The sequence below is a fragment of the Sardina pilchardus genome, chromosome 22 (assembly GCF_963854185.1).
Source record: "Sardina pilchardus chromosome 22, fSarPil1.1, whole genome shotgun sequence".
Lineage (NCBI taxonomy): Eukaryota > Metazoa > Chordata > Actinopteri > Clupeiformes > Clupeidae > Sardina > Sardina pilchardus.
In genome coordinates, this window is record NC_085015.1 from 12,707,373 (window position 1) to 12,719,917 (window position 12,545).

General features: G+C 45.5%; 2 protein-coding genes across 5 annotated transcripts in view; one reads left to right on the top strand and one right to left on the bottom strand.

Moving 5' to 3' along the window:
- stambpl1 (STAM binding protein-like 1) overlaps positions 1-3,132 on the top strand; it is a 24,675-nt gene extending 21,543 nt beyond the window's left edge. For all 4 annotated transcript variants that reach the window (XM_062526369.1, XM_062526372.1, XM_062526370.1 and 1 more), the window contains 2 exons: positions 325-424; positions 1,177-3,132. In XM_062526369.1, the coding sequence (XP_062382353.1) occupies positions 325-424; positions 1,177-1,233 (157 nt within the window). In that variant the 3' untranslated portion in view covers positions 1,234-3,132. The remainder of the gene's footprint in view (positions 1-324; positions 425-1,176) is intronic.
- A 721-nt stretch (positions 3,133-3,853) lies between these two features.
- acta2 (actin alpha 2, smooth muscle) lies at positions 3,854-12,168 on the bottom strand. The gene is made up of 9 exons (XM_062526379.1): positions 12,065-12,168; positions 9,694-9,870; positions 8,281-8,409; positions 6,852-6,962; positions 6,555-6,639; positions 6,223-6,384; positions 5,757-5,948; positions 5,323-5,504; positions 3,854-4,862 (listed from the first exon to the last, which is right to left on the bottom strand). The coding sequence occupies exons 2-9, from the start codon at positions 9,820-9,822 to the stop codon at positions 4,719-4,721; spliced, it is 1,134 nt and encodes a 377-aa protein (XP_062382363.1). The 5' UTR covers positions 9,823-9,870; positions 12,065-12,168; the 3' UTR covers positions 3,854-4,718.
- Positions 12,169-12,545: the final 377 nt, after the last annotated feature.

Below are 12,545 nucleotides of genomic sequence, written 5' to 3' on the forward strand. Positions count from 1 at the left end.
GTGTGTGTGTGTGTGTGTAGGCCTGCTAGGCTGGTCATCATTACCAAGCTTTTGTGTGTGCATGGAAGGAAGACTCTAATGTATTTGGGACATAATGATGTGACCGTGTGATAAGTGTTTTGCGTAACACTGTGTAATGAGTTGTGTTTGCATGTGTTTGCATGTGTTTGCGCGCGCGTGTGTGTGTGTGTGTGTGTGTGTGTGTGTGTGTGTGTGTGTGTGTGTGTGTGTGTGTGTGTGTGTGTGTGTGTGTGTGTGTGTGTGTGTGTGTGTGTGTGTGTGTGTGTGTGTGTGTGTGTGTGTGTGTACGTGTTTGTGTTTCAGCACAGGAGTGTTTAGACTCACCAGCTCTGGGATGGGGGAGGTGGCCGGCTGCAGACTGAAGGGCTTTCATCCGCATTCAAAGGACCCACCTCTATTCACTGTGAGTCACACACTGAGTGTGTGTGTGTGTGTGTGTGTGTGTGTGTGTGTGTGAGTGAGAGAGAATGTGTGTGAATGTGTGTTTGTGCGCATTTGTTTGCGGTTGGTAGTGTTTTTGTGCACTGACATGAACTTACATGGAGGACTAGAATATCTGTTGACACATTCAAACGTGCAGTGCATCAGTGCTGTGAGACTAAGCATATTTGGGCTTTTGGGTTTTTTGGGGGGTTTACTTTTGATGATGCTGATGTTGTACATCACTCAGGGAGAAGGGAAGAGGGGAGAGAGAAAAGAAGAAAGAAACAGAGATTGAGATAGATAGAGAGAGAGAGAGAGAGAGAGAGAGAGAGAGAGAGAGAGAGAGAGAGAGAGAGTGTGTGTGTGTGTGTGTGTGCATTTGTGAGGGGGGATGGCATTTGGGGATTTGAACTGACAATGTTTTGCCTGCAGTGCTCCATTACCTGTTTCTGTTAAAAACCCAGCGCTTTGTAAGTGCTCCGAGAGAGAGAGATGTAATTGTCTGTCTATGCATCTACTTTATGTGTACATGTTATTGAGCTTTGGCAATAATGCTATTGAAACATTTATGCCAATAAAGCTTCATTGAATTGAATTGAATTGAGAGAGTGAGAGAGAGAGAGAGAGAGAGAGAAAAAAAAGCTTGAATTTATGTGTACTTGTTGTATTCCATTTAGTAAAAACATTCTGTATCCCCGGAGCCATTCATTGACATCACGTAACTCTCTGCAGATCTGCAAACACATTGTCGTGAAGGACACCAAGACAACGGTTCTAGACCTCAGATGACAGGGGAACCGGGGACAAGAACCTCATAACGCAGTGAACATGACCGCAAGCTCTTTTTTGCAGAGGCCCACCGGTCCGATTTTTATCTGTTTACATGAAGGCTTTTGTATTTATTTATTTTGAACTGAAGTACTGTGGATTTGCTTCTTTTTTTTTTTTTGCCGCCCTGAATGTCGTGAAGAAGTTTTGATGCAGATGCCCTGGAGTTGTTCTGAACTCTTGTGTTGTTTCATATATTTTGTTTGATTTTATTTTTGGGGGGGTCTTTCTTACTATGCTCTGAAATGGTTTGTTAAAACAATCCGTGACTGGGTATATCAACTAAATGAAACAATAATGCCTGGCGGGGGTGTTCCAAGAACGTGTGAGGGGTAAACCTCCGTAAAAAAAAGTCTTGAGGTTTTATTTTGCGTGGATAAGCAAAACTTCTCTATCAGTATCTTTATCAATTACTCTGAGTCGACTTACTCAGGTTTGTCACTAAACCAGATACTTGGGAGTACCCCATTGCTCTTGGATGGATAATGATTTTGTGATCAAATATATGCAGGTTTTCATTTGAACACCAGATGGCGGTGTAGATCCATTGGGAAGTGCCAGAAAAGCTTTGGTGATTTTATCGATGCCTTCAGAAGGACATGCTGATTGACTTAATCTGTACGCAGAGCCAAGTAGAAGACTTTTGAAGGCGTTTGTAGACATTGACGTGTTGACCATTCAATGATTTTCAGTATTCAGCCCTTGCTTTTGGGCTGGTCTAAAAAAACTTGAAGACATTTTGGCATTTTTTACTTTCTACTTTGTCTGTGAAATTTGTTGGTGGCCAACAGTCTCCCAGTCAATAATGGAGAGAACTCAATAAGATGTCAAGATGTGAATGGTATACTGTCACCAGACATAGCTGAGCCATATCTGATGATCTAGTCAGTCATACAGTGATTTTTTTTAGTCTTTATTCCCTTTTGCCATATTTTGTTTGTAGTGAAGAATGTTTTTTTTTTTCTTCGTGTTAAAAGATGTTGTAGCTGCATTTTTGAAGTTCTTTGTCAGTATCAAGCTCTTTATGTTGTTCACTTCTTAAGCTAAGCACACAGGTACGTTTTGCCTTCTGGTGGTGTGATCGCTTACGTTGGGACAAAAAATGTGTGCGAATGATCAAGAAAACACAGATAACAAACACACACACACACACACACTCACACACAAAAGCACACACACACACATATACAGTACACACGTGCACACACAAAACCAAAGGAGTTTTCAGACAAAAACCCCTAAAGGCCTTAATGGAAAAGCTGTTCCTTTGTTACCCCCATATCTGTAATCCCCCTCCACCAGAACTCAGGTCCCCTCCCCACATACACGTACAGTACACTCAGAAATCACATCATCGATATACCGATAACCACATATACTCAAAATTTCAAATACCATCGAACACTGTATTTCATCATATATTTTATTGCTGTTATTTTCCCCAGACTTATAACTGTAGATTTTAGGTGGTTGAGGTGTGAGGTGTGTGTATGGTGTGTGTGTGTGTGTGTGTGTGGTGTGTGTGTGTGTGTGTGTGTGTGTGTGTGTGTGTGTGTGTGTGTGTGTGTGTGTGTGTGTGTGTGTGTGTGTGTGTGTGTGTGTGTGTGTGTGTGTGTGTGTGTGTGTGTGTGTGTGTGTGTGTGTGTGTGTGTGTGTGTGTGTGTGCATGTGTGTGTGTGTGGTTGTGTGTGAAGCAAAACCTCAAAACGAAATAAACAAATGGCTACTCGTGGCTATAGTGTCAGTTGTTTAAAGAATGACGTTATCTTTTCTTTCTCCTGTTTTACTCTTGTTTTTATAAGTTTGGTCGTTTGTTTATGAAGGTCTCTCTGTTGTGCAGCTGTGTAGTGTTGTATAGTGTTGTGTGGGGTCGGGGGAGGGGAGGGGAGGGGGGGTTTAAAACATTGTCTAAACATGTGTTGCTGGAGGAGACTTTCTGTGTCATATCTATGTCTGCTGCTCCGTGTGTCAGGTATGAATGTCAGAGGTTTGGTCTTGTGCGACGCACATGCTTAGAATGTGCATTAAGGATATCATCATGGATACCTTTTTTTTCCACTGACAATTTGTTATTAAAGAACGGTTGGTTAAAAAAAAAACATTCATGTCCACCAGCGTTTGGTCTCATTATTCTGATGGTCTGTTCTAGCGGAACGCGTGCGGTGATTTAAAAAAGACTCGAGAGCAGTATGTTGATTGATCATGAAGATGTGAGGTGGTCTTGAGTAGTAAGCCTCATGTAAGTTAGTCTAGTTTGGCATGCAGGTTATGATGAATGCCAAGATCTTTTCCAGCTACCACTCACGCTTGTATTTATGAGTGGAACTTGGATGAGGATTGTCTCAGATTGCCTCAAGTTGGGAGCAGAATAGTTGCGGTGTCATAAATGTCAACAAATATATTCCACTTAACCATGAGCAAAAAAACACTTTAGCTTTATAAGATTTTTTGACACAGAAGCTAATATGACCGTATGTATGACAGTGCAAAGCTATTGCATTTGCCTAAAATAGAAGTCTCTTACAAATTGTTTTAAAAAAAATATATATATATATTAAATAAAAAAAAATATCCAGTCAAATTCCTTTTTAGCAGAGCTTTTATTATTATTTTTTTTTTTCCTGGGGCAATCAGAATGATAACATTCTCACAACACCTGCCTTTCCAAACTCAAAAGCTTACAGTGGTGAAAGAGCACATGCAAGGCTTCAACCGCACATCGAGAGAAAGCGGCCGGGAGACAGTGTCGATGGTGGAACACTAGAGGGAGCCCAAGAGTAGAACCCCTTCAGAACTGCACAGGAGAGCCGGAACGCTGTAACTGCATTGTTACAGCAACTGCTATTATGCCCCAGATCACAGTTCACTCTGGGAAGGAGCCGTGCCAGTCGTGGGCAAGATATGGTTGAGTTCCGAACCAGAGCAGGCCACCCTCTGTGACTAACACCCCCTCCCTCTCCCTCTCCCCCCTCCCCCCTCTTCGTGCCAGTCCAGATTCTTATCAAGCCTCCTCACATACCCCACAGGAAAAAAAAAAAAAGTCCCCAACAATTTCTTATCGGCAGCACCTTTCAAGCATTTTTGGTTGTCTTTTATTCGTCCAAAACGACAACAAAATAAAAAACATTAAAACGAGAGGAAAACGAAAAAAAAAAAAGAAAAAAAAAAAAAAAACACATTCACACAGGTGAGGGCAGTGCAAAGATGACACAGAAGGAGTAAGGGTGGGTGGGGGATGGGGAGGGGGCACAGGGTTTGGGGTGAGGGAGGGGGGACTCTCTGCGTTCACAGTTTACAGGCTATAGAGCAAGAGCGAAAGACATTAGAAGTGGGGTGGGGGGGGCAGGGGGAAAGACGCGGTGGCAGGGGCAGGAGAAGGAGTAGGACTGGGTAAGGGGGGTAAGGGGGGGTAGAGGTGGGGGTGGGAGGGCTGGGTCTGGGTGCATTTAGAAGCACTTGCGATGCACGATAGAGGGGCCGGCTTCGTCGTACTCCTGTTTGCTGATCCACATCTGCTGGAAGGTGGAGAGGGAGGCCAGGATGGAGCCACCGATCCAGACAGAGTACTTCCGCTCGGGAGGGGCGATGATCTGGGCAGGTATAGACACGGAGCAGAGCAGAGATCAAATACAGCTCAGCTCAGCACTTTATAACACCTAAAGCTATGGATGTGAACAGTTATTGTGCAGCAACTTCAACTTTTTATCTTTTATCTTTTTCGTTACAGTATTTTCTCTAGATTTTTGTTTGTGTTGCATTATAGTATTGTTTCGCACATGGCTGCACAGAGTACGCCTCAAGTGAATAACACAACGATTACTAGACTAGAAACATTTTAAAATATCTGTAATACCTACAGCACAAGCTGGCCTTGCAAAGGTTCGATCACCAATGTGTGTAGATAGATAGATAGATAGATACTTTATTGATCCCCAAGGGGAAATTCAAGGTCCCAGCAGCTTAAGACACCACACACAACATACACTACAAGATGTGTATGCGAGAGACAGAGAGGAATTAGGGATCAGGGCAGGGGAGCAAGTGACTGACCTTGATCTTCATGGTGCTGGGGGCCAGGGCAGTGATCTCCTTCTGCATGCGGTCAGCAATGCCAGGGTACATGGTGGTTCCGCCGGACAGGACGTTGTTGGCGTACAGGTCCTTACGGATGTCAATGTCGCACTTCATGATGCTGTTGTAAGTGGTTTCATGGATACCAGCAGACTCCATACCTGGGGGAGGAGTGTTCAGATGTTCAGAGTTGAGTGGTGAACAACCAGAACAAAAAAAAAAAAAATCCATGCCATACATACTTCAGAGAAAAAAATAACACTGATCAAAATATGTGTTATGCACATCTGTTAAAGTTTTTTTGTTGTGAGTTTTTGTCTTTTTCTGAGTTAGAGGAAGGCAGGTCTTTGGATAGAGCTATAGTGTGAGGAAGAGAGGAAGAGATGAAAAAAGAAAGTGGGTAGCCACATTACCAATGAAGGAAGGCTGGAAGAGGGTTTCGGGGCAGCGGAACCTCTCGTTGCCAATGGTGATGACCTGTCCGTCAGGGAGCTCGTAGCTCTTCTCCAGGGAGGAGGAGGAGGCAGCGGTGGCCATCTCATTCTCAAAGTCAAGAGCCACGTAGCACAGCTTCTCCTTGATGTCACGGACAATTTCTCTCTCCGCTGTAGGGGGTGAAAAACAAGAGCGATTCAGATTTGGTGAACAGTTGTCAAAATCATGGCAGCTGGTAAACCTGGAAATTCAAACACTGAATATTGGATAAAATCAATACAGTACATTACCATTTCAAATAAATTCATCCACCCAGATGGGATCGAATTTGAACTATACACCATCTGTGTCAGCCATCACTTTAAAACTACTCAGGGCTGGTACCCAAATATTCTAGAATCTTTGCTGGTACCATCTGATCGCCATGGTAACAAGTCCACTCACCAGTGGTCACAAACGAGTAGCCACGTTCAGTCAGGATCTTCATGAGGTAGTCGGTGAGATCACGGCCAGCCAGGTCCAAGCGCATGATGGCATGGGGAAGGGCATAGCCCTCGTAAATGGGCACGTTGTGGGTGACACCATCACCAGAGTCGAGGACAATGCCTGTGAACAAACGCCAAACGCCGTCGTGGAACGTTGGTCAATGGAGAACTTCATGAGGGAGTTCATATTAGAGTCAATAAATAGTCAATTAAGAGAACTCCAGTCACACACACTCGGGGCGAGACATCAAAGGTGAAAACACTCGCACTACATCTGCGTTACTGACTGACCTGTTGTGCGACCAGAGGCGTAAAGGGACAGCACGGCTTGGATAGCTACATACATGGCTGGTACGTTGAAGGTCTCAAACATGATCTAAAAAGATGGACAGAAACCATGGTGTCAGCTCTCCAAATTCTCCATGATGTTATTTTGATAAGAGCATCTTGGGATAAGAACGTATTCACACGCTGTACTGTACAGTATATCCAGTTGCACCACAGATCTCTATCATTTCAAAGGCTATGGATCACAACTGTAGATTGTAGATTACTGGTGTGGCTGGGGTGATGATCTGCCACCCTTACCTGGGTCATCTTCTCCCTGTTGGCTTTGGGGTTCAGGGGGGCCTCAGTGAGCAGGGTGGGGTGTTCCTCTGGGGCCACACGCAACTCGTTGTAGAAGGAATGATGCCAAATCTGAGAGAGAGAAAGAGAGAGAGAGAAAGAAAGAGAGAGAGAGTTATACACATAGAGATACACAAAGTCAAATTAAACACACAAACAATCAGTCACACACACAAACACACACACACACACACACACACACACACACACACACACATAGACAATGCTCAAGTGTTCACACCAAACAACCCACCCACACACCATGGAGAGAGCTGAAGCATGTGTTCCCTGAATCAGCTTGTGTGAACAGATTTAACGTTCCTCCCCGTGCCAAAACTAACATTGTCCCAGATGGGAGCGAGGCAACAAGAGAACACCAGCCCCAGATCCGGCCCCGTATTTTGCCATGTTGCTGTGCTAAGATTTTGGCAAGTGTGCTTCTCAAAACGACACCTCTTGGGTCACGGTAACAGCACTCAAAGGAACGCACAAACGTGGAACGACGTCGACAATAGGAGAGGAGACGAGTTGCCTCTTCGCTCGGCGAGCTCCGAGAACAACACCATCTGTGCCATGCATCTGCTGTGATAACAACAGCATGACAGACTGATGATTTCTATCGCTCTGCGGCGAGATGAGTCAGACCCATCTCTTATCAGACAGCAGGCCGCTACAAACTCTGACCTTACCAGTAAACATACCAAACAGGCGTCAGTTAAGCCACCATGAGGGACCTGTGTGTGTGTGTTTGTGTGTGTGTGTGTGTGTGTGTGTTTATCTACATAGCCCGTGGACGACTCATTGTTATCTGCTATCAACCCTGTGAAGATGGAGAAGCAATTGAGTGGAATTCTGGGATACCCTAGGGGACGCTGCAACGAGCGAAATGGCAAAGAGGGTAATGGCGTAAGCGGTGGACTCTACCTATTTTTAGACACAGAGTCAGTTCAAATATGTGTAGCTTGGGTTTACATTCGCCCATTTACAGGGGTCCTTGTTGTGTACAAAAAGACTATCAGTGCGATGCAGGAATTCATTAAGTGATTCCATCTGCATTTAAAAGTCCACGCCATGGCAACGTCAGATTCAAAGACTAAGTAAAAGCTCCCTGGCTAGTAAGTGGATTCACTAATTCAAAGAATTATAAACACTTAGAGGCTTCCTCTTAGAAGTTCCGGTGACTGTTTACGTTAATCGCTCTTTCGCCTGCTATTTGTTTTATGACAATGACCCTTTGGGAGGAGTTGGAAAAAGGTTCCCTGAAGAACTGTAGATACTGTGGAATTCTGCGTCATGCTTAGAAAGTGGGGACCAGTGAAAACACCCCACCCTGTGTGTGTGTGTGTGTGTGTGTGTGTGTATGTGTGTGTGTGTGTGTATGTGGGCCCACCTTCTCCATGTCGTCCCAGTTTGTGATGATGCCGTGCTCGATGGGGTACTTGAGTGTCAGGATACCTCTCTTGCTCTGAGCCTCGTCACCCACATAACTGTCCTTCTGACCCATACCCACCATCACACCCTGTGGACAGACACAAACACAGACACAGAGGTTAGAGCACAGCGCCCCCTCAAAAAAATGGCCATCTAGACAACAAGACATCCAGTGAGAGCTTAAGAGGTGGATTTCACCCAAGAGAATATCCCGCGGATTGCTATGAAGTTCCCATGAACGATACTAGAGATGTTCCCACTTTGAACACGCAATCCAGACAAAATGGAGACAAATAAAGCACTCACGCGGGTCAAAGCCCATAACCGACCATCATAAGCAAATCAAAACACTAAAAGAACACGCTCAAAGACATTTCTCACAGAACAAAGGCTAAAAAACACGTTCTTTCTTGTTCCTTGAGAGGGATGGGGCTACATTTGCTAACAGGAAGTGGACTGGAGTTAGCTTTGAAACAATTCTCCAGCGGGTCTCAAACACAGACACTGTTGTGATGGTTGACCTTGGCATGTCACAGACATAGCAGGAGGCTTAACTGGGAAACGCCAAAGACTTCCCGAGGAACAAGCCAAGAAACACACTCGTATTTGTTTGACCCGACTACTCTCGCTACTAAGCAAATCCTTTCATTTGTTGGTGTTTAAAAATGGCTAAAATGTCATTTAAAAGGCCAACCATATTTTAGAAAGTGCAATGACATATTCTTCCTGTACTATCCATCTGTATTTTAAAATGCAAATAATACTGTACTACAACAATGCTACAATATAATGCATTTAAAACCCTAAACATGAAGTAAGTGCATATCATATACATGAAGTAAGTGCATATCATAGCAGGTGTATTATTCCTGTCCCTGACTACAGACAGTAAGGAGTAGGCTAGTTGGACAATCAACTTGCAATCTCATTCATGACATGTAAACCAACAGGGCCCGTTTCCCATACATGGATTGAGTCTGGTCTTACAGCAAAAGAAAACAAAAGTAAAAATCTCCACTGAAATGCCTGGGGCATGCAAGGCTTAATCCATGCATGGGACACTGGTCGATGGCGTGTCCAGTTGGCATCGAAGTCAGAGTCGAAGGTAGTCTGGTTTTCACCATACTAAACTCAATCTTTTAAGATTGAACATTAGTCTGGCAAGGCTGCACTTTGTTTCTACTGCACTTCGCGTCGTTTAGTTTTCGGCGCGTCACCGGCCAATAGCGTGCCAGGACTAGAGTATGGCTGTTTCTGATTGGAGCCAAAGATTCTGGCACTAAACAGCAAAAATAGATCTGCTGGTATCCAGCCTGAGCTGCCGGGCGAAATTCGAATTCCCCGGAAGTCGGAGGGGTCGGAGAAGTCTCACCTGGTGTCTGGGACGACCCACGATGGAGGGGAAGACGGCACGAGGGGCATCGTCCCCGGCGAAGCCTGCCTTGCACAGACCAGAGCCGTTGTCGCACACGAGGGCGGTGCTTTCTTCGTCGTCACACATCTTTCAAACGAGGGGCTCCTTCTTCTTCAATCTCCCACGAGACAATCACTGCAGACGTGCACACACACACACACACGTACACACACGTACACACACACACACACACACACACACACACACACACACACACACACACACGCACACACACACACACACACACACACACACACACATACACACACACACACACACACACACACACACAAGCACACACACATACACACACACACACACACACACACACGTACACACACACACACACACACAGGGGAAGAGAGAGGGTTAACACCAGCTGGCACAAACGGGAGCAGACAGAGGTGAAGCGCAGCTGGTATTCGGGGACAGAGTCAGGGTCAACCCTCCCCACGGCTCAGATGATTCATCTGCAGTGCCGTTAAGATAAACTGGAGCAGACCAGAAATGATATTCAAATATAATGTTTAAAATATAATGAAATAGAGAGAGGGAGTGTGCATTTATGTGTGTGTGTGTGTGTGTGTGTGTGTGTGTGTGTGTGTGTGTGTGTGTGCCACACCTTCACCACAGAAAATGATGAAATGACCAGTCATACTACTACAAACTACTACTACCAAAAAATGGATGCATAAAATATTTAAATCTGTGTAAAAATGACTGATCAAGATCTAGGAAATATACCAGCAGATATCCAAAACCCATGGATAGAACAATTTCTGCAAAAATGAGATTAATTCCTGTAGAATATGAAACACTATCAATCCCAGCGATGTAAAGCATGTCAAACAGTCCGCCTGCTACCCTTGACAAGCTTACATTAAAGTCCCAAATGAATGAACTCTGGGCCATGGGAAAAAACTTCCTAATTTGGAAGTGATGGGGACCATGGCTGTCTATGGACTACATACACACACAGACTCCCCTTGCTCCCTCCCTCCCTCCCTCCTTCTCTCCCTCCATCCCTCCCTCCCTCCCTCCCTCCCTCTCTCTTGCCCTCCCTGCCTAGCCCTTTTTGCTTGCTTACACCAGCTGACGACAAAAGAGAAGGAGAGAGAAAAAAAGTGAGAGAGAACAAGCAAGAGAGAGAGAGAGAGAGAGAGAGAGAGAGAGAGAGAGAAGGGATGGGTGGGAGAGGGCAGTCTCTCCCACTGAGGCCTACGCTGGAATCCTGGAGAACCATATTTAGTCATAAACCTTCCAAATCAAAAGGGCCAATGTCCTGAGCTCAGTCTAGTGCTTCCCTTGCAAGCCATGAGCTGGCGGAGAGAAAGAGAGAGAGAGAGAGGGGAGAGAGGGAAGAAAGGGAAGAGAGAGGGGGAAAGAGGGAGAGGGAGAGAGAGGCTGCGTACTTGGACAAAACTTCTTCTAATTTCCCTTCCAATTTGCACACACACACACACACACACACACACACACACACACACACACACACACACACACACACACAAACACACACACATGGCCCTGGCTGGCTCAAAGCATTCATGCACTTCCTCAGAGATTAATGCATCTCATTTGACAGAAGACTGTTGCTGTTTTCACGTGCCTTTGCTTCTCCTTTACTCTTAAAACAACAAAGTACAGATCAACAGATCAGCCATTTTTTTTCAGGAATACAAAAAAAACAAGTGCAACATGTGCAGTTTAAGGATGCCTTTCAAGATCAAAGGGACTCAGCAGCACAAGCCTGCTCCCAAGGCATGTCTCATCTGACTGTGCTCCTACATCAACAGCCACTGAGCTTCTCCTCAACACCCTGCCTGCAGCACCACCACCAGCTCCAACAGCCAGGCTTGTGCTGAGATTTAAAAAAGGCTCCTTTGGAAGCTGCTTCACTTGACAAGCACCAGATGATGAATCCTTATGTCTCTTTCGAAATCACTTAAGCTCTTTCCAAAACCCTCAAACCCCCCCAACAACAACAACAAAAAAAACTTGAAAGTAAATCATTTACTGGTTGTCAGTGCTGTGCAAAAAAAAAAAATGTGTTTATCCAAGAGCCACACCCATGTCAGGTCTTGCTAATGTGACATGACAAGCAGAGAGAGATTCAACAGGTCCTTAAAAGACAAGAGGATGCAGAGGATGCTAGACAGAAAGAGAGGGAGAAAAGAGAGAGATGGAGACAGTGACTGAAAGTGATGTGCAGAGAGAGAGACAGAGAAAGAGAGAGAGAGATAGATGGATGGAGGGAGTAAGAGAGAGAGAGAGAGAGAGAGAGAGATACGATGCGATGCAATGGATGGAGATGGGAAGCAGGACTTACCCTGACAGTGCCGAGCCGGGGCGGGGGTGTTTAGCCACTTGGTGATGGTGTGCCACAGGCTGACCGGGCCGGCTCTTAAGAAGCCCCGGGCCCCCCCGGCCCCCCCGCTGCCTCCTCCCACACACCAAACATGGAGCCGGGGCCACTCTCCACGCCGCTCCCGTGCTCCAGCACAGCCTTATAGGGATGGCCGCAGGAAAGGACTCCAATCCGGGCGTTTCTGGGGGCCCTCGACGGTCCTCCTCACTGGATCGTCCTTCTGGGCATTCCACAGGGTTTTTTTTTCTTTTTTTTCTTTCTCTCTCTCTCTCCTTCAATCTTTCTCTCCCCCCCCCCCTTTAAAAACGCACCCCTTCTCTTGCTGAAAAGGATCGAGCCATCCTGGAATATAAACAGAGAATGAGCGTGCACGCGACACACACACACACATACACACACACACACAGCTAACCTCTTGTTACCTTTGGCTTCATTAAAGCAA

Excerpts from the sequence above, each read along its gene's own strand:
- acta2 (XM_062526379.1), bottom strand. The coding sequence starts at position 9,822 with ATGTGTGACGACGAAGAAAGCACCGCCCTCGTGTGCGACAACGGCTCT. Across the intron at positions 6,640-6,851 it reads ACAGGGAGAAGATGACCCAG|ATCATGTTTGAGACCTTCAA; the intron begins GTAAGGGTGGCA and ends CCATCTTTTTAG. Across the intron at positions 4,863-5,322 it reads CCAGCACCATGAAGATCAAG|ATCATCGCCCCTCCCGAGCG; the intron begins GTCAGTCACTTG and ends ATACCTGCCCAG.